This window comes from Serinus canaria, chromosome 9 (assembly GCF_022539315.1).
Source record: "Serinus canaria isolate serCan28SL12 chromosome 9, serCan2020, whole genome shotgun sequence".
In the NCBI taxonomy this organism is placed as follows: domain Eukaryota; kingdom Metazoa; phylum Chordata; class Aves; order Passeriformes; family Fringillidae; genus Serinus; species Serinus canaria.
Genome location: NC_066323.1, coordinates 11,798,497 through 11,818,129, shown reverse-complemented (window position 1 = coordinate 11,818,129; position 19,633 = coordinate 11,798,497). Strand labels below are relative to the sequence as shown.

Below are 19,633 nucleotides of genomic sequence, written 5' to 3'. Positions count from 1 at the left end.
GGGCAGGGGCAGTGTGCCAGGGGTCTGCCTGCACTGGTGGCCCTAGGCTGGGGCACAGCCCGAGGTCCTGACACAAGAGCCATAGATGGGGAAACAAGAGCTGTGCCTGTGCCAAGGTAGTGCCATGAGCAGCCCTGGTATGGACTCATGCCAGGGAAGGACAGGGTTTCATGCCCAGGGGTCCGGCTTTGCTTGTCTGCCCCCATGGGTCAGTGGCTGTGTACTGGGGACCAGGGGGACTCTGAGGGCCAAGCCACTGCCTGGGCACTGGCTGACCTGAGCAGCATGTTCACAGGGCCCTCTGCTTGTCTTCTTACAAGAGCACTGGGGTTCAGGAGGGGAAAACCCAAAACTGATCCTTGAAATGCTTGCTCTGCTGAGGAAATAGGAGTTGGAAGCAGCTCTGCTCCAGCGCTTTCCCTAACCCCGCCACTGCCCCTGTGCTGATTCATTGATTTGGACGGGTTATATACTGGGAGGGGAAGAATGAACCACACTCTGCTCTCCTGCCAGCACGGAGCTGTGCTCACTCGGTGCTCGTGGCTGCAGGACACTCGGGTAAGTCTCCTTCTCCTGCTGCCCTTCTGAGTGGACACAGATTCCAGGGACTGCCAGGGCTGCTCTGAGGGGTGGTGGTGGAGTGGTGGGATCTGCACATTTAGCATTTTTTCATTTGATGGAGATGTTTATCTTGCAAGGGTTCTTGAAAAAGTGAGACCACGTAGATACTGTGGGAGCTGAAAAAGTTACATAGGCAATGTATCCCAGACAATGATGAACAGAGAAAATGAAAGGGGGCAAAGTAATATTTTGGAGGGGCTGATGTTAGGAGCAGGGGGATGCTGAGGGACTGAGCAACAGAGAATGTTCTGCCTCTTGGTCTGTAAGTTTTTTATCCCTAGAAGAAAAAGAGATATCAATTGTTTCCAGCTGCCTTTCCTGAAGGTTACTGCAGTGTGTGTGCTCTCAGTGCTGCCTTACCAGGGAGTGACATCAGCAGGGCTTTTGATGTGCTGAGCTTTTGGGGAAGTTTATAAATGTCTTGCTATAAACATAGCTGTTCTTGGATGCAGATTGTTTCCATATGGGAAACATAAACCATGCTGGCTTGTGGAGGGCCCTTCCCTCCCTGCCTGAGAGCAAGAGTGTTCCCTGAGGGGAGGGCAGGGAGGAGGGCAGGGGCTGTGCCCCAGTACCTTGGGTGCCAGCTGGGGCACTGTGGCCAGACCCCTGTGCTGCCTGAGTCGCCTGTCTGGCTGAGCAGGGCTCAGAGCAGGAGCTGCAGGTTTTCTCCCTCCCTTGTGCCACATGAAGTGTTAATGGGGGGCTGCTCCATGCCAGCCTGGCATAAGGCTGCTGCTTTAATCTAGGGAGGGAGGAAGCTCACAGGTCAGAGGAGAGAGGAGAGGGTGTCCATGGTGTCTGTGCTCAGGGGTAATGGAGAGCTTTGCTGGGCACCACCCCTGGGACCAGCCTGCATGCACGTGCCCACATCAGACACTCCACTCATGGCAAAAACAGGCCAGGCTGAGACCTCCTGCTAGGGATGGGGGAACAGGGCCAGCCTGTACCCAGCCTGTGCTGGAGAGCTGGCAAGGGTCCTGTTCACCCACACTCCTGCAGGACTGGGGCTAAAGCATCCCTAGGCACTGCTCTTGGATTTGCAACAGGAGCTCAGAGCTCAGAGGGTGCTGGGGGCACTGGGGCAATGCTGGGACCCTCTGCAGGTGCCACGAGCCAGCTCTGGTGAAGCTCTGGGCTCTTTGGTGGTGCTGGGAGGCCAGTGTTGCTGGCAGCAACTCGCCACACTCTGTAAAACAGGAAACCACACTCCTGGCTGCCAGAAGAGCCCAGAGAGCTGGGACGCCAGGGATGCCACTAATAGCTGTGGTATGGCAGCCAGGCACTGTGGCCTCCAGCTCTGTCTTGCTCTGAGCTCCTGCCAGGGCTGACTCAAGCCTTGCCTGCCCCAAGCCTTCCTTGTCTGCCCTTTTCTGCCTCGTTGCCATGCTGGGAGCAGGATGGCCACAGCCTCGGTGCCTTTTCCAGGGGTAAAGCAACACCCATCCCTTGCAGTGCCTCTGGGAGCTGGGAACCCCCAGGGTTCAACCCCCCTTCTTTGTTTTTTCTGCAGGCCCAATGGAGCAGGGAGGCTGGCAGCGGTGGCTGCTGCTGCTGGTGGGAATCCAGCTGGCCAGCAGCCAGTGCCCAGAGCAGTGCCAGTGTGTCCGCAGTGCCCAGGTGGAGTGCTTTGGTGCCGACATCAGCGTGGTCCCCAGCCCCATCCCTGCCAACGCCATGACCCTGCAGATCATCAACACGCGCATCACCGAGCTGGGCGACGCCGCCTTCGGCAACGCCTCCCTGCTGATTGGGCTGCGCGTCGAGAAGAACCTCCTGTCACGCATCAGCCCTGGGGCCTTCCAGGACCTGCCTGACCTGCGCTACCTCAGCCTGGCCAGCAACAAGCTGCAGGAGCTCCCTGTGCAGGTCTTTGAGCCTCTGGACAAGCTGGAGTCTCTGCTTCTCTCCAGCAACCAGATCCTCCAGGTCGAGCCTTCCCACTTTGCCCATCTGAGCAACCTCAAGGAGCTACAGCTGCACGGGAACAACCTGAAGGAGCTGCAGGAGGGGGTGTTTGACCAGCTGACCAGCCTCACCAAGCTCAACCTGGCCAGGAACAACATTGACCGCCTGCCGCCCCGAGCCTTTGAGCGGCTGGCACGGCTGCAGGTGCTGCGGCTCTACGAGAACCGGCTCCGGCACATCTCAGTGGGCACCTTTGATGGGCTGCCGGAGCTGCAGGAGCTGGGGCTGCACCAGAACCAGCTGGAGACTCTGTCCCCGGAGCTCTTTGTGCACAACACCAACCTGCAGAAGCTCTACCTGTCCAACAACTTCCTCACCACTCTGCCGAGCGGCGTCTTCTTGCCCCTGCATGCTCTCGCCAAGATCACCCTGCATGTCAACCGCCTGCGGGACATCTCCCCCAGTGCCTTTGGGCCCACGCCCAACCTGCAGGAGCTCTGGCTTTACGAGAATGAGCTTTCCACCCTCCCTACTGCCGTCTTCAGCAACCTGACCCAGCTGCAGCTCCTGGTTCTCAGCAAGAACCGGCTGCGGTCGGTGCCACCGGGGGCTTTCCAGGGCTTGGGGGAGCTTCTGGAGCTGTCGCTGCACTCGAATGCCCTGCGCCGTCTGGATGCCCGGGCACTGGAGGGGATGCCCAAGCTGCAGAACATCTCTCTGCACCACAACCAGCTGCAGGCACTGCCACGGGGCCTCTTCAGAGCCACCCCTGGGCTGCGGCACCTGCAGCTGCACTCCAATGCCCTGGAGTACCTGCCTGCCGGCATCTTCTCCCCGCTGACTGCCCTGCGAGAGGTGAGGCTGCACAACAACTCCTGGCGCTGTGACAAGGGCATCCTGCCCCTGCAGGGCTGGCTGGAGGAGAACCCTCACAAGGTGGGTGAGATACCCCCACTGTGTGCCCAGCCTCCCTCCCTGCAGGGCATCCCCATCGCCGGGCTGCCACAGGACCAGTTCATCGACCCCCAGTCCCCCACGGCTGCTCCTCATCCCAGTACTCTGCTCCCTGCTGACACCTCTGAGGCAGCATCAGATGATGCCTCAGCAGCAGAAGATGCCTCAATGGAGCCCACCACAGGGCTGCCAGCCTCTCCACAGGAGGATGAGGAGGAGAAGAAGGAGGAGGAAGAGAGGGGGCAATGGGGGCTGACACGCCTGCAGAGTGGGGTGGTGGTAGCAGTCATTGTGCTGGTGTGTGTGGCCCTGCTGGCTGCTCTGGTGGCACTGGTGGTCTATGGCTGTAGGAAGAAGAGCCACGTTGTGCTCATGAGGATGAAAGCTCCAAATGAAGCCTGAGTATCTGGCAGACCCTGAGGGCAGAGGTGCTTGTGGGGTCAAAGGACATGACAGTGGCTCTGCATCAGCTGCCCTTGCTGACTGGGATGGGACAACATCACCGTGTGCACTGTGTGTACCACTGTCCTGCTCTGCTTTGCCTTGGCCCTGCTCTGCAGCAGGTCCTCCCCACTGAGTGACCTCCCATGGCTGCCCACTGTCCCCAGCCCTTCCTGCCTCCAGCGCAGCCTCTGTGCTCATTCCCTGCCCGGGTCCAGCAGCTGAGGTGTGGGATGCAGAGACCCCTCGAGCCAGGAGCCACAGCTCACCGGCCATGATGGTGCTTTACCCCAGATAATAGGACTTCCCCATCCTCTGCCCTGCCTCCTTCCCTGCTGTGCTGCTGCCCTCATGCTGCCTGCTACCCTCAGCCCTGCCCAGCCCCTCTTCCCCGCCTTCTACCCCCGCCATGCCTGCCCCCTTGTCCCTGCCTGGGCAGGCAGCGTGAGCCATCATGCTGGGCCAGGAGCCCCTTTGCCCCAGGGGAGCTGCACGTCCTCTGCTGCTCTGTCACTCGCTGGTGCCTGGGCAGGGCTCCCCGCAGGGCTCCAGGCTGGCACACCCTGAGTGTCTCAGCTGCGTCCCAGTTGCCCTCCCTGCCTGCAGGCAGGGCAGGCCAGAGCACAGCCAGCATCCTCTCCTGCTCCTGGCATCTGCTTCCTTCCCTTGTGCTCCTCCAGCCAGGAGAGCCATGGGACAGTGTGCTGGCATTGGGGATGGGCAGGAGCAGCCCCCCAGCCCTCACTGCATGCTGGTGCTGACCCTGCTGTGGCTGTGCCCCTGTCTGCAGCTCCCTGCCTCAGCCCCACAGGGTGCCAGGGGGCTGCACTCTGAGGGTAGAGGAGTGGGACAATGGGTGTGAAGTGTCTGCAGCGGCTGGGAGAAGCTCCTGTGCTCGTGTTCCTGGACTGCTGGAGCGTGTTGGGGCTGCTTCTACTCCACCCCATTCCTGGTCCTCATTTCCTTAACACCCTCCACCAGCTAGTGAGCAACCTGGTCCTGCTCTGCTTGACAAAGCTTCTTCATCTTCTTCTTACTCTCCTGAGCGCCCTCCTGTGTGTGCCCAGTGCCCCTGCTTGATGGCAGCCCTTGGCCAGGGGGGATGCTAGCAGCACAGAGTGCTGGCTGCTCTGCAGTTTGCAAATGGGTGCCATGCCATCCCCCTGTATCCAGCTGCCCTTCAGCTGTAGCACAACCTTGATTTTGAGCAATTGAGCTCATCTCCATGTGTGCTGCAGTGGCACCAGGCTGCCTGAGGACTGCTGCTGTGGGACAAGGTGCTTGTCCCACAGCAGCAGTGTTCCACCTGCAGCGCTGGCTGCTCACAGCACCTCAGCAGCCAGTGCTGGTACAAGCAGTTCCATGCTGGTGCATGTGAGGGGTCACCCCTCTGGGCCAAGTCCTGCATGGTTACAGGAGACTCATGACTGTGTCACGGGGCTGTTGAGTGCTGATGTGTGACCTTCTCATTAAAGTGCCACTGTCCACTCCAAGTGCCAAGAGCTGTTTATTTGCTCCTTTATGGTGGGCAGCAGGGGAATGGCCCAGCAGGTGGGGCCAGGGGCTGCACTTGATTTCCACTCCTCAGAGATTTTTTCAGTGTTGAGGAAAAGCCTGTACGAGTTGGTGAGGCTGGGAGAGGGTTGTGGGCTGTTTGCAGAACCCTTGCTGGTCCCTGGACTCAAGCCTGGGATGATAGACCAAGGAGGGCTAAGCATACAACAGCAGTGGGTGGGCTTTTGGACAGTAAGCTGAGACCTCAGCAAGCTTCTTGATGGAGACACTGACTGTCTCCAGCACAGTCCTCTGCTGGGGTGGTGGGAAGCTTGCTTGGCTCCCTTCAGAGCTGGCTGCCACAGAATTGTGTCAGCTGTGTTTTTCCATGTGTCACCATCTGCTCCATGAGACTGAGTGAGTGCAGTGAAGTATCCCTCCTCCTGCCCCTGGGGGTGTCTCCGTGGCTGCTGCCAGCCCAGCCTGTGCCAACACAGGCCCTTGCAATGCAGCTTTTGTGGTAGTGTGGGCTGCTCCTCCAGGCAGGCTGAAACTCCTAGGGAGTTCAGCTGATCCATGGATCCTCCGCCATCCGACTGCTGGCTGGGATGCAAAACCCCTGGTGACCACCATGATGGTCCCACAGTGGTCCCATCCCCAAAGAATCATAAGGTTGGAAAAGACCTCTAACCTCATGTACAGCCTTCATCTGCCTTGATAAGCTGCACCTGGTCACTTCTCTCATGGCAGAGATATTTTGAGCACCATTTCCCAGTGAGATTTAATAAAGTTCTGGGGCTCTCTTAGGGGGCTTCTGGAAGCAAGTATGCTGACCTTGGTGTGGGACTGGAGCCACCTGTGACAGCAGCACCCTGCCACCATCCCTGCCCCAGTGGATGTCCGGGGCCAGAACCCCACTTCCTTGCCAGGATGCTCACAGGCAACTGCCTCTGGCCTCACCTCCAGTGCCCCGGAGGCCGGGTTATTTTTCAGAGTGCTCCAAGGACACGGGTTGTTGTTGCAGATAACAGTGAGGGGCAGCTCCGCCCCAGCAGGAACAGCTTGTCCCTGGCTTTCCTGGCTTCCCATCTGCCCCAGAAAACACTGTCCCGTCCCAGCAAGCAGCATCCCTGCACATCTGCCACAGGTTTGGCGACCGTCCCTGTGATGCTACACTTGGTAAGTGGTGCCCACACTGCTTGGGTAGTCTGGGGGCCTGGGATGGGTGGGAGCCACTGTTGGCTCTGTGAGCACAAGCAAGAGGGAGGAAAGGAAATGCCAAGCCCAGTGTAAGTCCAGGGGAGCTCCACTGATGTGGGGTGTCTGTAGGTGGGCCTTGCTCTGGGGTGGGCAATATCCCCCATCACGAGGCAGCACTGGCATTTATCCCAACTAGGGAGGGACTGGCAGAAGTCTAGGAGCCACCGCCTCAAAAAGAGCTTCTGTGGGCTGGGAATAGGCATTTGGACAGGCTGAATATCCCTCCAGCATGTTGATGCTGCTCTGATTCCCTCTGGGAAAAGAAGTACCTGACAGAAAACTAGAAATACAAGTGGTGGAGCACACAGCTATTGCCACTGAGCTCAGAGCAGCCCTGCAGGGCTGTCCCCATCACCCAGTGTGCTCAGCACAGCCCGGTGTTTCACAGATTCTCCTGCCCTAAAACCTGGCTTTGTGCCTGTGAAGACATCTGATGATGGTACAGGTTTCCCCGAAGACCTCCACAGACCCACACAGGTCCCATCTCAGCAGCTGCTCTGCAGGCTGTGGCTGCTCACCACCTTTGGTGAGGGTGGCATCACCCCTGCTGTCACAGAGTGGGCTGGGGCACAGAATAAAAACCCTGGGCAGACAGTTGGGAGGGAAGTGCTCCCCATTCCTGCATGGGGAGTGCTGGGGAGGTGCTGGCAGCAGGAGCTGGAGGGATCCCCATGGCCAGGGCAGCTGCCTATGCCGGTGGTGTCTCAGAGGTTGATCCTGCTGCATTTCTGGCTGCAGAAGCCCTTTCCCCAGCAGTGCCTGCCTGTGGGTACACATGGTAAGGCTTGGTTCCTTCTCCAGTGCAGGCTGCTGATCTATGTGCTGCTGGGGCTGGGGTCCCTGCTGGTGGGGGCACTGTCCCCATCCTGCCCCCCAGCCTGCCAGTGCTATGACACCTCCAAAGTCTTCTGCTCAAACGAAAGGGTACGGGAGATCCCAGAGGGCCTGCCAGGAAGTGCCACCCACCTCTTCTTTGTGGAGACAGCCCTGAGCAGCATCCGCAGCGGGGACTTGGGCTCCAGCTCCACGCTCACCAAGCTGGTCTTCATCAATAACAACATCCAGGAGCTGCAGGCTGGTGCCTTTCAGGGGCTGTCCAGCCTCACTGAGCTGGAGGTGTCAGGCAACTCCTTGTCAGCTGTCAGCCCTGGGATGCTGGCAGGGCTGACCAGCCTCAGCAAGCTCTCCCTCAGTGCCAACGCCATCCGCACCCTGCAGCCGGGGCTCTTCACTGCCTCTTGCCGCCTGCAGGACCTGAGCTTGTCAGGGAACAAGATCGAGGCACTGCCCCCTGGCATCTTCCACCCACTCCGGCGGCTCCGGGCCCTGGACCTGTCACAGAATGCTCTGCCTGAGCTGCCGGATGGGCTGCTGGCCCCACTTGTCGCCCTTCGTGTCCTCAAGCTCAGTGACAATCTGCTGGCACGGGTGCCTCCTGGTGCTTTCAGGGCACTTGGCCAGCTAACCGAGCTCCACCTGGATGGCAACCGGCTGGAGGAGCTGCCCTCGGGCGTCTTCTTCGGGCTGGGGGCGCTGCGGCGGCTGCATTTGCAGCACAATGCCCTGGGCAGCCTGGCCCCTGACATCTTCATGGGTCTCCTCAACCTCACTGTCCTCAGCCTGGAGGGCAACAACCTGGCCACCGTGCCTGCCATCCTGTTCACTGGCACCCCTGGCCTCCTCCACCTCTCACTGGCTCGCAACCAGCTGGAGACACTGCCCCAGGAGCTCTTTGCTAACCTGTCAGTGCTGGAAACACTGGAGCTCTCACACAATGCCATAGATCACCTGTCCACTGGGGCTTTCCAGGGTCTGGAAGGGCTGAGAGAGCTCCGGCTGAGCCACAACAACCTCTCCAGACTGCCGGCGGGGCTGCTGGCTGGGCTGCCCCTCCTCGCCGCCCTGGTGCTGGACCACAACCGCCTGGCCCGCCTGCCCCCGGGGCTCTTCGATGCCAACGATGAACTGGTGCGTGTGGGTCTGGCTGACAACCCCTGGTTCTGTGACTGTCACCTCTCCTACCTCCTGCACTGGCTCCAGAGCTTTGCTGAGCCCCTCATCCACGGCCAAGCCTTCTGTGCCAATCCAGCTGCTCTCCAGGGCCAGTCCCTGCTGAAGGTCTCTCGCGGGCAGCTGCAGTGCCCGGGAGCAGACGATGTCCCCTCGGAGGAGGGCTGGGACACCGATGTTCCGGGGCAGTGCACCTACACCAACCCCGAGGGCACGGTAAGCGTGGCCTGCAATGCCACACGGTGCCAGCAGCTGAGCCTGCGCCTCCCTCCTCCCGGGCAGGAGCCAGGCTTGGGGCCAGCCTACCGGCGGGCATGGGTGCTGCGCTCCCGCTGCGGCACGCTGCAGGTCAGCGTCCTTGTCACAGCACAGAGAGGGAACGAGGTCACTCAACCAGGTCTGCCCGAGGTGCCCTAGAACTTGGGCAGGCGTTTGCTTCTGCTCCGGCAACCTCTGAACCAGCCTGGGAAACAAACAGCTCTCCCTCTATCTCTGCTACCGCTTTTCCCCAGCTGTCCCCGAGCTCTCCACAACAGCTGGCTTGGGGCTATTTATCCTCTCAGCTATGTGTTTCCTGTGTATTTCAAATATAATTAAAATTTGCCTATTATTTCTGTGCTACTAGTTCCCATTGCAGAGAGAGGAATCATTCTGTTCCCCCCACCACTGTCTGTGTGTCTGGGAGAGACATTGAAGGTCCCTGTGGTACATTGGGATCTTGTCAGGAGCTGTGCATGGTGGGGCAGAGTGCAGGTGCCTGGTGGTGAGTAGGTGCCACTCTGGCATTCTCATGGTGTGCTCGTGTCTGCCTGCTGCAGCCACCTTCCCTTGGCACTGCAGAAGGAAGAGAGGCTCAGCTGCAGCCTGGCAAAACCTGAGGACACGGATTTCTGTTGTCCAAGGGAGGTGTGGGTGAGTGCTGCTGATTACCCAGCAAGGGGCATCAGCTGCCTGGCTGCAGGGTGAGCTCCAGCCCAGGTAAGCACAGGCAGGTCCCACCCCTACCCTGTCACGGCTTGGTCTGCAGCCCTGCAGCCTGAAAATGGAAAGTGGCAAGTTTCACATAAATGAGAGGAAGAACTTTGCTGTGAGGGTGAGTGGAACAGGTTACCCAGTGAGGTTGTAAAGTCTCCTTCTCTGAATATACTAAAAAGCCATCTGAACAGAGCCATGGGTACCAGCAGGGAGGCTGGACTAGATGACTTCCACTGGTCCCTTCCAACCTCTCCCATCCTGGGATTCTGACTCTGACCTGTGGAGACCTGGCACAAAGTTCTAGCAGTGCTGCCCACCCGGGGGGTGACCGGTGACAGGTAAGGCATGTGCTCCCCTGGGAGCATGGGTGTAGGAAGGGCACAAGTGTCTGTGTGTGTCCGTGTGAGAGTGTCCTTGTGTCTGTGCGCGTCAGGGCGGGCCTGTCCGTGTGTGTCTGCCCGTGCCCCTGAGTGTCTCCGAGTGTCCCTGAGTGCCTGTGAGTGTCCCCGTGTCTGTCTGTCCGTGCCTGGCGGTCCGGCGGTGCTGCGGCACCATCTCGTGGCCATCGGGACCGGGCTCCGCGGGCAGAGCCGGCGGTGGGGAACCCCGGGGTGGGGACATGGATGGATACAACGCTGGAAAGGGGTAAGGCTGTTGAAAATGAGCAGTAGTTTGTTTATAAATTTGGCAAGAAAAGTGCAATGAAACCCAGCAAGCAGAAGCTGAGCTTTTATAGAAGCAGGTGAAAATGGAAGAAGCTTAAATGCAGCCATTGCAATTACCTATTTGGAAGCAATGGATATCCTGGCAGTTTGCCTCAAAATGAGCATCCCACAGGATGCCCTGCACTAGCCAGGAGCTCTGGGTGTCACCATGGGAGGGTCTTTGGCTTGCACTGGGGTGCAGCACACAACTCTGTTGAACCACAAATGTTTTCCTGTTTATAAGCATTAATAAAATGGCTTCAGAACTGCACTTTTAGCTACATAAGGCAAATGCTGAGGAATGAAACAGCTGTCTGCTGTGTCAATGGGGGGGAGTGTTTGTGAAACTGGGGAGTTACCCTGCTGGAGATAGGGGTCCACAGAGACCATGGCTGTAAACAGGCTGGCCTGGAGATCTTCAGCTTTCCCTGGATGTGACGAGTCAAGTGGTGACAGCAGATAACGCCTGGCAGTACGTGACTGCGTCCCCTCCAAGGGGTTTCTGCCGTGGCCTCCTGCACTGGGGGCACAGCTCCCCTGCCGGCTCCCCGGCCGTCCCTTATCTCCGCACACAGACTTGTGTCCTGACCTCACGTGAAACTGAGCCCCGTGCCTGGGACGTGGATAAAGAGCTGGCCAGGTGATGAGACCCCCATCCGGTGTCCTCACTTCTCCATGGTATGGCTCACCCCGGTGGCTGAACTCGTTTGCAAGTTCTCAGCCAAGTAAGTGATGCAAAATGCTTCTTTTGTGCTCTTTAAAATGTGCTGGGAGGGGCGGTGTGGAGGGCTGTTGGTGTTTCCTTGCAGCAACGAGCAGGGCAGGCTTCAGTGCCATGAGAAAGGACCATCTCTCCATGACTCTGTCTGGCTGGAGTGTGGGACAAACATGAGACCACAGTAAATGTTTTAAAAGGGTTTTGTGGTTCAAAACTGTCTATTTTCATCCCCACACCCTCAGATGTTTCCACATTTCACCCACTGCACTGCCCCTGCAGCAGAAGTGAAGCAGGCACTTCTACAGCCCAGCCCCAGCTCCTCCACCTGGGTCCCTGGGGAGAGGATGGGCAGGGATCAGCAGTGCCTTCTGCCTGGGGAGCCCTGGGGGGCGGCCTGCACAACCAATGTTACCTCCCATCCATTTCTCTTCAAACCCAGTGGCTTTCAGTCTCCTGTATTTGCTGTTGTCTCAACATTCTTTAAAAAAATAACTTTTCATAGCAGATTTACCCTCCCAGAATAAGCTCTTCTTGCATGGCCAGCTTTGATGGTCACCCAAGAAGAAACTCATACCTCTATTCCCTGCTCCCACCCAGGGCTGTGAATTAAAAGTTGGAAATATGGTCCCAATGAGGTGCTCATGGCAGTTAAACCCAGTTAATGTGTCAGCTGAGTGTTTCCAAATGTTTCCATGGAAGAAGTGGGCTCTGCTAAGTAGGTGTGCATCAGCGATTTCACTTCCTACCTGCAAGGTCAGAGCCCCAAATGTTAGGTGTTAAATAGTTCATCTGTGGACATTCCAAGATTTTAATGAGCCTTGCTGTAAAGCTTGGTAGCTGTTCTCAGGTTAACTATTTCTGTCTGTCAGAGCTGCATGACCAAGGCCCAAATATGGTACAATTAGCAAGAATCCTGAAAAAGAGGTGCTTGGAAACCATGTTTTAAATCAGCCTCCTGAACTGGGAGAAGCAGCAATGAAATAGCAAGTCTACCCAGCACAGTGTGGAAATTCTAAGCACACAAGGTCCTCTGGTCTTGGCTGGCTCCTGGGAGCCCTGCTGATCCCTCATTAGCAAGTGCAGGGCAGACTGCTTCTGTTGCTGCATGAATGGGCTGTTGCCCTGCTGACTAACTGGGGCAGCACTAATGGTAGCAGCACTTTGCCTTCTTCACCCAGACAGACTGAGCCTGCAGTTCAAACACGTGAGAAGGGCCAGAGAACAGACTGTCCAGCCCTTGTCCCTCCTGGAGCATCTCCCAGTGCAAGCCATGAGCTGGCTTGCCTTCCCTTTCCATCCCTTGGTACAAGCAGCAGTGAACTCGTGTAAAGGCAGTGGATGTTTGCTTGTCCAGTCTCTCTTTCTCATGAAATGACCCATGGTATGTGAATAGAAGAGTCCTGAGAGCTGAACAACAGTGTGCTACCACAGTTCATGAGCTGTGGACAGAGATTTATTATTCTTCATAACAGATTTTTGAAACTTTTTTTCCCAGGACAATGTACCAGCATTTACTTTTCCTTTTCCTCCTGTCCTTCAATCCCCATAAATGCCAAGATCAAATCCTGGGTGAAGATCCATATGAAATGCCCAAAGACTACCAGGAGGTCTACAGAGGGACAAAAAATGATGTCAAAGAGATCCCAAAGATTGCAAAACCCTTTGTTTCTGAGATGATCTTTGTGCAAACCAGCATCACTTCTATAAGTAAAGGTGCCTTCAGGTACATGCCCAACCTGATCAAGATTTTGTTCATTGGCAACAAGATCAAGACTGTTGAACCTGGAGCCTTTGATAATTTGGACAAGTTGAGGGACTTGGACATCTCTGGTGCCTCATTAGAAAAACTATCTGTGGGCACTTTCCAAAACCTCCCAAGTTTACAGAGGCTGGAGCTGAGAGAGAGCCAGCTCAGATCCATCCCCAAAGGCCTGTTTGATGGGCTGGAAAGTTTGGGAGAGCTCTCCCTGCACATCAATGCCATCCCTTCTCTTCCAGAAGGCATTTTTGATTCTCTTGTCAATCTAACATTTTTGGACCTGTCTAGAAATAGGATCACAGCTCTTCCTGCGAATGCCTTTAGCAAACTCACCCAGCTGCAAGTCCTCAGGCTGTATGAGAATGAGTTGCAGGACCTCCCAGAGGGACTGCTAGACAGTCAGCTGGAGCTGCAGGAGCTCAGCCTCCAGAGGAACAGGCTCAGGGCACTGCCACCCATGCTTCTGAGGAGCCTGCCTCACCTGGAGAAACTCCTCTTGGACAACAACCTCATCAGGGTTCTCCCACCTCAGGGCTTTTTTGGTTTAAACAAACTGAAGTTGCTGACTCTGGGCTCAAACCTTATTATGGAGCTCCCCTGCTGTCTTTTTGACACCATGCCACACTTGCGGGAGCTGGATCTGGGCAGGAACAGTTTGGCCACACTTCCAGAGGGCATCTTTGTCAACCTCACATCCCTTGGCAAACTCATCTTGTCCCACAACCAGCTATCAGCCCTGCCAAGAGGTGTCTTCACTGGGCTCAGCAAGCTCTTGGACCTCCAGCTGGACACAAATCAGCTCTCTGCTCTGGATGAAGAGGTCTTTGCTTCTCTCCCAAATCTGAAAACCCTCAACTTTCGAAAGAACCAGCTGGAGAGTGTTCCCCAAGGGCTCCTAGACCCTCTGAAGAAGCTCAGCTCGTTGTATCTGAGTGGTAACCCGTGGAGATGTGACTGCAGCCTCTGCTACCTGCACCGCTGGATCCTGGGCAACAGGGAGAAGGTCAAATTGTCCACCCAAGTCTTCTGCAAGAGCCCACCCCACCTGGCAGGGCAAGAAGTAACACTGCTGAGGGACGAACACCTGATTTGCCCAGGTACTCTGCCATTTAACTTCATACCATCACAAAGGACATCGGCATTCCTATCACGTGGAGCCGTGTCCACAGCAGCACCAACCATGCTGTCATTGGCATCCTTTCACATCAGGACACTGCCTACCACTCTTTCACCTGTGGTCACTTCTGCTGTGTTGCCAACCAGGCCAATGGAGGCTGCCTTCACCACTCTGTCATCAGCCAAGCCATCGGAGGTCTTTGTCACCATCCCACCACCAGCTGTGCTGCAGAAGGCCTTCAGCACCAGCCCAACAACAACCAATAAGCCCAAGAACTCCACCACCACACCATCGACAGCCAGTGTGCCAAGGTCCTCCATCACCACCCCATCACCAGCTGTGCTGCCAGAGACCTCCATCACCAGGCCATTAACAACCACTGTGCCCAGGTCCTTCATCACCACCTCATCACCAACTGTGCTACCAAAAGCCTTCATCACCACGTCATCATCAGCTGTGCTGCCAGACACCCCCATTACCACCTCATCACCAGCTGTGCTGCCAAAGGCCTCCACTGCCACACCACCATCATCAGCTGAGATGCCCAAGGCTTCTATCACCACCCCATCACCAGCTATTTTAACTTCAGCCATCGTAAGGCTGCAGACTCCTGGGGCCACCCACCCAGAACCTGCGTCACCCACTCCAGCATCTGCCACCACACGGGTGCCAACAAGCTCACTGGCAGGCACCACTGGACAAGAGCCTCCTGCTCTCTCAGTGCCCAGGGAGAGGCCAGCCACCATCCCACAGGGAGCACCCATAACCCCCCTTGTCTCAGCTTCCTCCGTGGCCCTCTGGCCGTTCCCCAGGACTGCTGTTCTGGGCACAGCCCCGCTGGCCTCACATTCACCATCACACCACGCTCCTGCACCAGGCAGGGAATGTTCCACCACCTGTGACTTGTCCACAGCTGCTGCCCAGCCCACCCCCACTGCTCCCCTAGAGACTCCTGCCCTGGCAGGCACCGTCCTGCTCCCAACACCTCCCATCCCCACACTATCAGAAAGCACCAGCCCCTCTCCAGCCTCCCTTCCCCCGATCCCCAGCAGTCATCATGCCTGGGGCTTGTCCCTGTGGACCAGCCCATGGCAGTGCCAGGTGTCCCTGGCCTTGGGGCTGGCCGTGCTGGCACTGCAGGCTGCCTGCACACTGCTGGGAGGGGTGGTCGCCTTCCTTCTTCACCAGGACACCCTCCACCACCCCGGGCCACCGGTGAGGCTGCTGAGCCTTCAGGCTCTGGCTGCTCCGGGGACCCCTGAGCCAGCCCTGGCACCTCCTTGAGATTTGCTGTCCTGTATGACCCGCGTAGTGCCAGCTGTCCTCCTTTGGGGTTTGCAGCCGTGCTGGCCGCAGGGTGCGCTGTCCCTGGGATGGGGGTCCCGGCACCCAGGCCGATCCCAGTGCAGGGGGTCCCAGCAGCCAGGCTGTTTCGCGATGACTCGGCGATGCCGGGAGCTTGCAAGCCCATGCGCGGTGTCCCTGCCTGACGGCCCTTCTGCCAAGGGACACTAGATGGCATCCCGACACAGGCAGTGGCTGCCACCGCCTGAGCGCTGCCACCGGAACGCCGGAGCCTCCGCACCCGCCGGCCGGGACCTCGCGGTCAGGAGCCGCGGAGGGTCAGGAGCCCCCACCCAGATCTCCTCCCATCCCTGGAAGGTGCTTGCAGTCCTTGGAGGAAGATATCACAAGGCTTCCTGCCCCGCACCGTGTCTTGTTCCCTGTGCCACGTTACAGGACTTGTCAGTGTCTGTACCACCGTCACACAGACCTCTTCCCCTCCCTCTCCCTTTCCTCCTCCCAGATATTAAAGCTTCCTCTGCATGTCTGATGGGCTGGTGAGAAGACTATTTTCATCCTGGGGCTCTTCTTGCCCTGACCTGCTGTGGGATATTCCTGTTGCTTGCTGGAGTGTGAGGCCCCCAGTCAGTGCTGGGGTAGGAGCAGGGCTGACCCTCCACAGGCAGTGGCACTGTCAGACAATGGATAAACTTTTCTTCCCACTCTTAAATCTCATGTCCTCCAAAACCCCTTTGTGGTGCTGCCTGCCCATACTGAAATATCAGGAAGACTGATATTTCAGTATGGCTGGCCGTGTGCTTCTTTACCATAACCTCACCTGGTGCTGAGCCCTGGCTGCAGGATGGGAACAGCTCTCTTGAGAAACTTGGCAGGAAGGGTTGATGAGAGCCTTCACCTCTGCAGTCATGGGCTTCTGCCAGGCCTAGAAAAGTGCCAAACTTAAACAAAAGTGCCTGTTCCTCTGTGGTTTCTGCCCTCACAGAAAGTGTTGAAACCTTTCCTGGGAAGCTTTATTCCAGAAGAATTTGAGCTGATGAACACTGGGGTTTTTTCCCTTGATTTGGGTCTCTAGGTAGCTTTTTTTTTGCTCTAGGTTCAGTGTTGATTTTGCCTTGTTCAAGGTAAGCTGCTCCCAAACTTGATCACAGTTTCTGCAGGGTTGCAGGTGTCTGTCTCCAACCCCTTGCCATTGCTGCTGGCACCTGCTCCATCTTGTCCTGCCTTTGGATGGCCTTCCCTAGTTGTATGGCATAGGGGCTACCTGGCTTGGAGGTGTCCCAGGGAAATGGTCCCTGAATAGTCTGGACATGTGTTTCACAAGGAAAAGTGGGAAAGCAGCTCAGAAACCTCCTGGCCAGTGAGCCCTGAGCACCCCACTTCCCCTGTAAGGCCAGAGAGGGGGAAGGGGCTTTGTGCTGGAGTGCATGCCTGCAGCTATGCATTAGGGACCTGGATATACATCCTTGCTAAGAACCTGTGCAGTGTTACAGGCCCTTCAGCTACTCCTTGAAGTGCTGCTGACGGCTGTGAAATACGGGAGGTGAGCGGGGCAGCACATCTGGGCGGGATGGAGCAAGCGGCCCCGGGGCCAGGGCTGGCACAGCAGGTAATGAGATACAGATGAGGGGGAGGGAGTGTTTTTTCTGGCAATCCAGATGGACTCGGCTTAATACTTGATTTAGAGGGTTTGAAAGTAGGGTCTGGCTGCTGGGGAGCAGACCCCGAGCACTTCCCGAGGTGATGAGGGGGGGGGTCTCTGCTGGCTTTTCAGATATTTAATGGCCCAGCGCAGTCTAAACAGGGAAGTACTTCGGGGTGAGATTAGCACAACATAATCACATCTTAAAAGGTCTTCAGAGACACAAGGCACGTCCGCTCTCATATTAATTACTGGTTATTAATAAAGCTGGGGTCAGGCACGAGGTGTTGGCTCCGGAGCCTGCTGGTTCCCTCTTTGCAGGGCAGTGCTGTATCCAAAAGCAGCACAAAGCCCTGCAGCCTCCACCTGTGCCCATCCGGCTCTGGAAGCCAAATGGCCAACATTCCTACAGCTGCTTTTAAAACTAATTCGCCCCATAATACCCCGAAAGGGCCATATCTTTCTAAGTGCCCAGAACACCTCTAAGTGCTTCAGAGTGCTGTAAAATAATAACAGCCAAGGGTGTTCTCAGCACGGGAATTTGCTGCTATGATCGATTTGTAATTTGCAATGAAAATACAGTGTGCGTGTTCCCGGGGCCAGGCTGGTGCAGCTGGCTCTCAGGCAAGACTCGGCTCCCTCCACCACTTTAGGGCCAGTCCTTGGAGGGTTACGGCTGGGCTGGGCTGGAGGAATTAGCAGCTGTTCCCATTTGCCCCTGTTGGGGCCAACAGTGTACTCCAGGAGGGAAGGAGCTTAGAGGGATGCAGGGTGTTCAGTGATGTGCCTGAGCAGACTGTGGGGCAGCACCCTGGGGTTTGCTGCTTGCTGAGCAAGAGCAGCCAGACAGCCCATGGAGACGGGGCAGAGCAGGGGGAGCTGCACCAGGGAGATCAGTGTTTGCTGCTCCAGGGCTACAGCTCGCTGCAATGAAGGGGTGTGGCTGTGGCAGGGCGGTGGAGTGCAGGGTTCCCAGCACACCCTGTCCACTTTGTGGAAGGTCCTCAGCACACCCTCTCCACTCTGTGGAAGGTCCCTAGCACACCTCTCCACTCTGTGGAGTGCAGGGTCCCCTGCACACCCTCTCTGCTCTGCTGTGGGCAGCCCAGGAATCCCTTTGCAGCACGTCACTGAACTGGGTAGTGGATGATAGTTTTCAATCTCAGAATTTCTCTGGTTTCCCTGAACTCCGGTAAGATTTTAGCATTCACAGCACCATGTGCTGAGGACTGCCCAGGATTGCCCATGCACTGAATGAGACATCTCCTCACTTTGCTCTTCCTCTGCTTGGTGCTCCTTGCGCAGGATGCCCCTGGTTATTGCTCTGGAAAAAAAAAGTTGAGCATCCCTGTGTGGCTTCTCCATGCTGCTCCTGACACTCTACACCTCTTCCCAGTTGCTGTGACTGCCTGAGTTCCTCACAGCCTCAGGTGACCAACTGTTAGAAGCAGAGACAGGACACCATGCAAGTGTGTCCTTGAGCAGCGCTGGGACCAGGGGTCTCCAGCATGGCCTGGGAGTCCTGCTGCTGCTGCTGGCTCTCTTCCTGCCCTTTTCAGGTGAGAAGTGGTTCCTACAGCACTGTCATTCATGCTGCAGCACTGCCTGTAGCCCTCTGCATGTCACCCCTGCTGGGAGCCACCCATGCTGCGGGTGTGGTGGCCTGTCCCTGCCACCTGCCTCAGTTCCCTTTCCTGTCCCTGGGGCACCCCATGGGCAGAAAGGGGACTCACAAACAAAACTCTTTATTGTGGCTCATGGGAAGGGAGGCAGTGAACACCTGCATGAGCGGATTTGCACAATAACCCGCAGGAGGAGCAAGCCTGGGCCTCTGGTGGGCAAGTCTCACTGCTGGCTTGTGACGAGAACCTGTCCCAGCTCATGGCCACGCTGCCACAGCTTCCTCCCTGCATGCTTGCCTCATGTGCTGGTGCCAGACATGTGCCAAGCTGTGCTGGAGCAGTGTCTCAAAAGCTGCTGGTGTGGTTTGAGAGGCATGGGGAGCTGGAGGCTGACTTCTCTGTGTGCTGTGGGCAGAGCAAGAAGGAGCTGGTTTGACACCTGTTCCTGAAGGAGCAGGGAGATGCCGGCAATGCCACTGGAGAGGAGGGATGGGCAACAGAGGTCCTGCAGGCTGAGAACACGAACTCGGGCGGCTCCCTGGCAGAGGGGACAGCTGCTGGGATCAGTCTCAGGTGTGGCTGCACAGGCATGTGCAGCACTCATCCATCCCCTATTGCAGCCAGCAGAGATGGCCTGTGGGCTGGCAGTCATTGCTTAGTGTGCTGCTGTGCCTCTTTGATGCTGGTGATGGTTTTGAACACCAGCACCACTCCTCTGTGTGTCCTCTGGATGGTTTGTCCCCCTCTCCATCCTTCCCATTCAGCTTCCCTCTCCACACCCAGTCACAGTACCCATCCAGCCATGTCAGGCTGCCTCTTGCAAGGAGCCCTGTGAGACACATGGGGCAAGAGCTGAACTGGGACATTCCTGCATTTTCTTTGCCCTTGGCATCTCACAGCCCTACTGCAGCAGGGGCCTGGCTTCCCCAGGGGCAGATGGGGCAGCAAGAGGACACACAGATTAGGGACGAGGCTCTGGCAGGTGGGGGGCTGACACCCCCGGCATTCTCATCCTGTCTGCCTCCTGCCTTGGGGTGTCCAGGCTTTTATCCAGAGTTTGGGCAGGGCATGAGAGCAAGGGCAAGAAAAACAAGCTGGTGCATCCT

At 57.1% G+C, this 19,633-nt stretch overlaps 2 protein-coding genes across 2 annotated transcripts; both read left to right on the top strand.

Moving 5' to 3' along the window:
* The first annotated feature begins 431 nt into the window (after window positions 1-431).
* Window positions 432-9,312, top strand: LRRC15 (leucine rich repeat containing 15). The gene is made up of 4 exons (XM_018913331.3): window positions 432-558; window positions 2,135-3,879; window positions 6,412-6,597; window positions 7,480-9,312. The coding sequence occupies exons 2-4, from the start codon at window positions 2,140-2,142 to the stop codon at window positions 9,103-9,105; spliced, it is 3,552 nt and encodes a 1,183-aa protein (XP_018768876.3). The 5' UTR covers window positions 432-558; window positions 2,135-2,139; the 3' UTR covers window positions 9,106-9,312.
* A 91-nt stretch (window positions 9,313-9,403) lies between these two features.
* Window positions 9,404-15,795, top strand: LOC127059913 (leucine-rich repeat-containing protein 4-like). Its single transcript, XM_050978095.1, has 2 exons — window positions 9,404-11,092; window positions 12,581-15,795. Exons 1-2 carry the CDS (start codon window positions 11,043-11,045, stop codon window positions 15,243-15,245), a joined length of 2,715 nt encoding a protein of 904 aa, XP_050834052.1. The 5' UTR covers window positions 9,404-11,042; the 3' UTR covers window positions 15,246-15,795.
* Window positions 15,796-19,633: the final 3,838 nt, after the last annotated feature.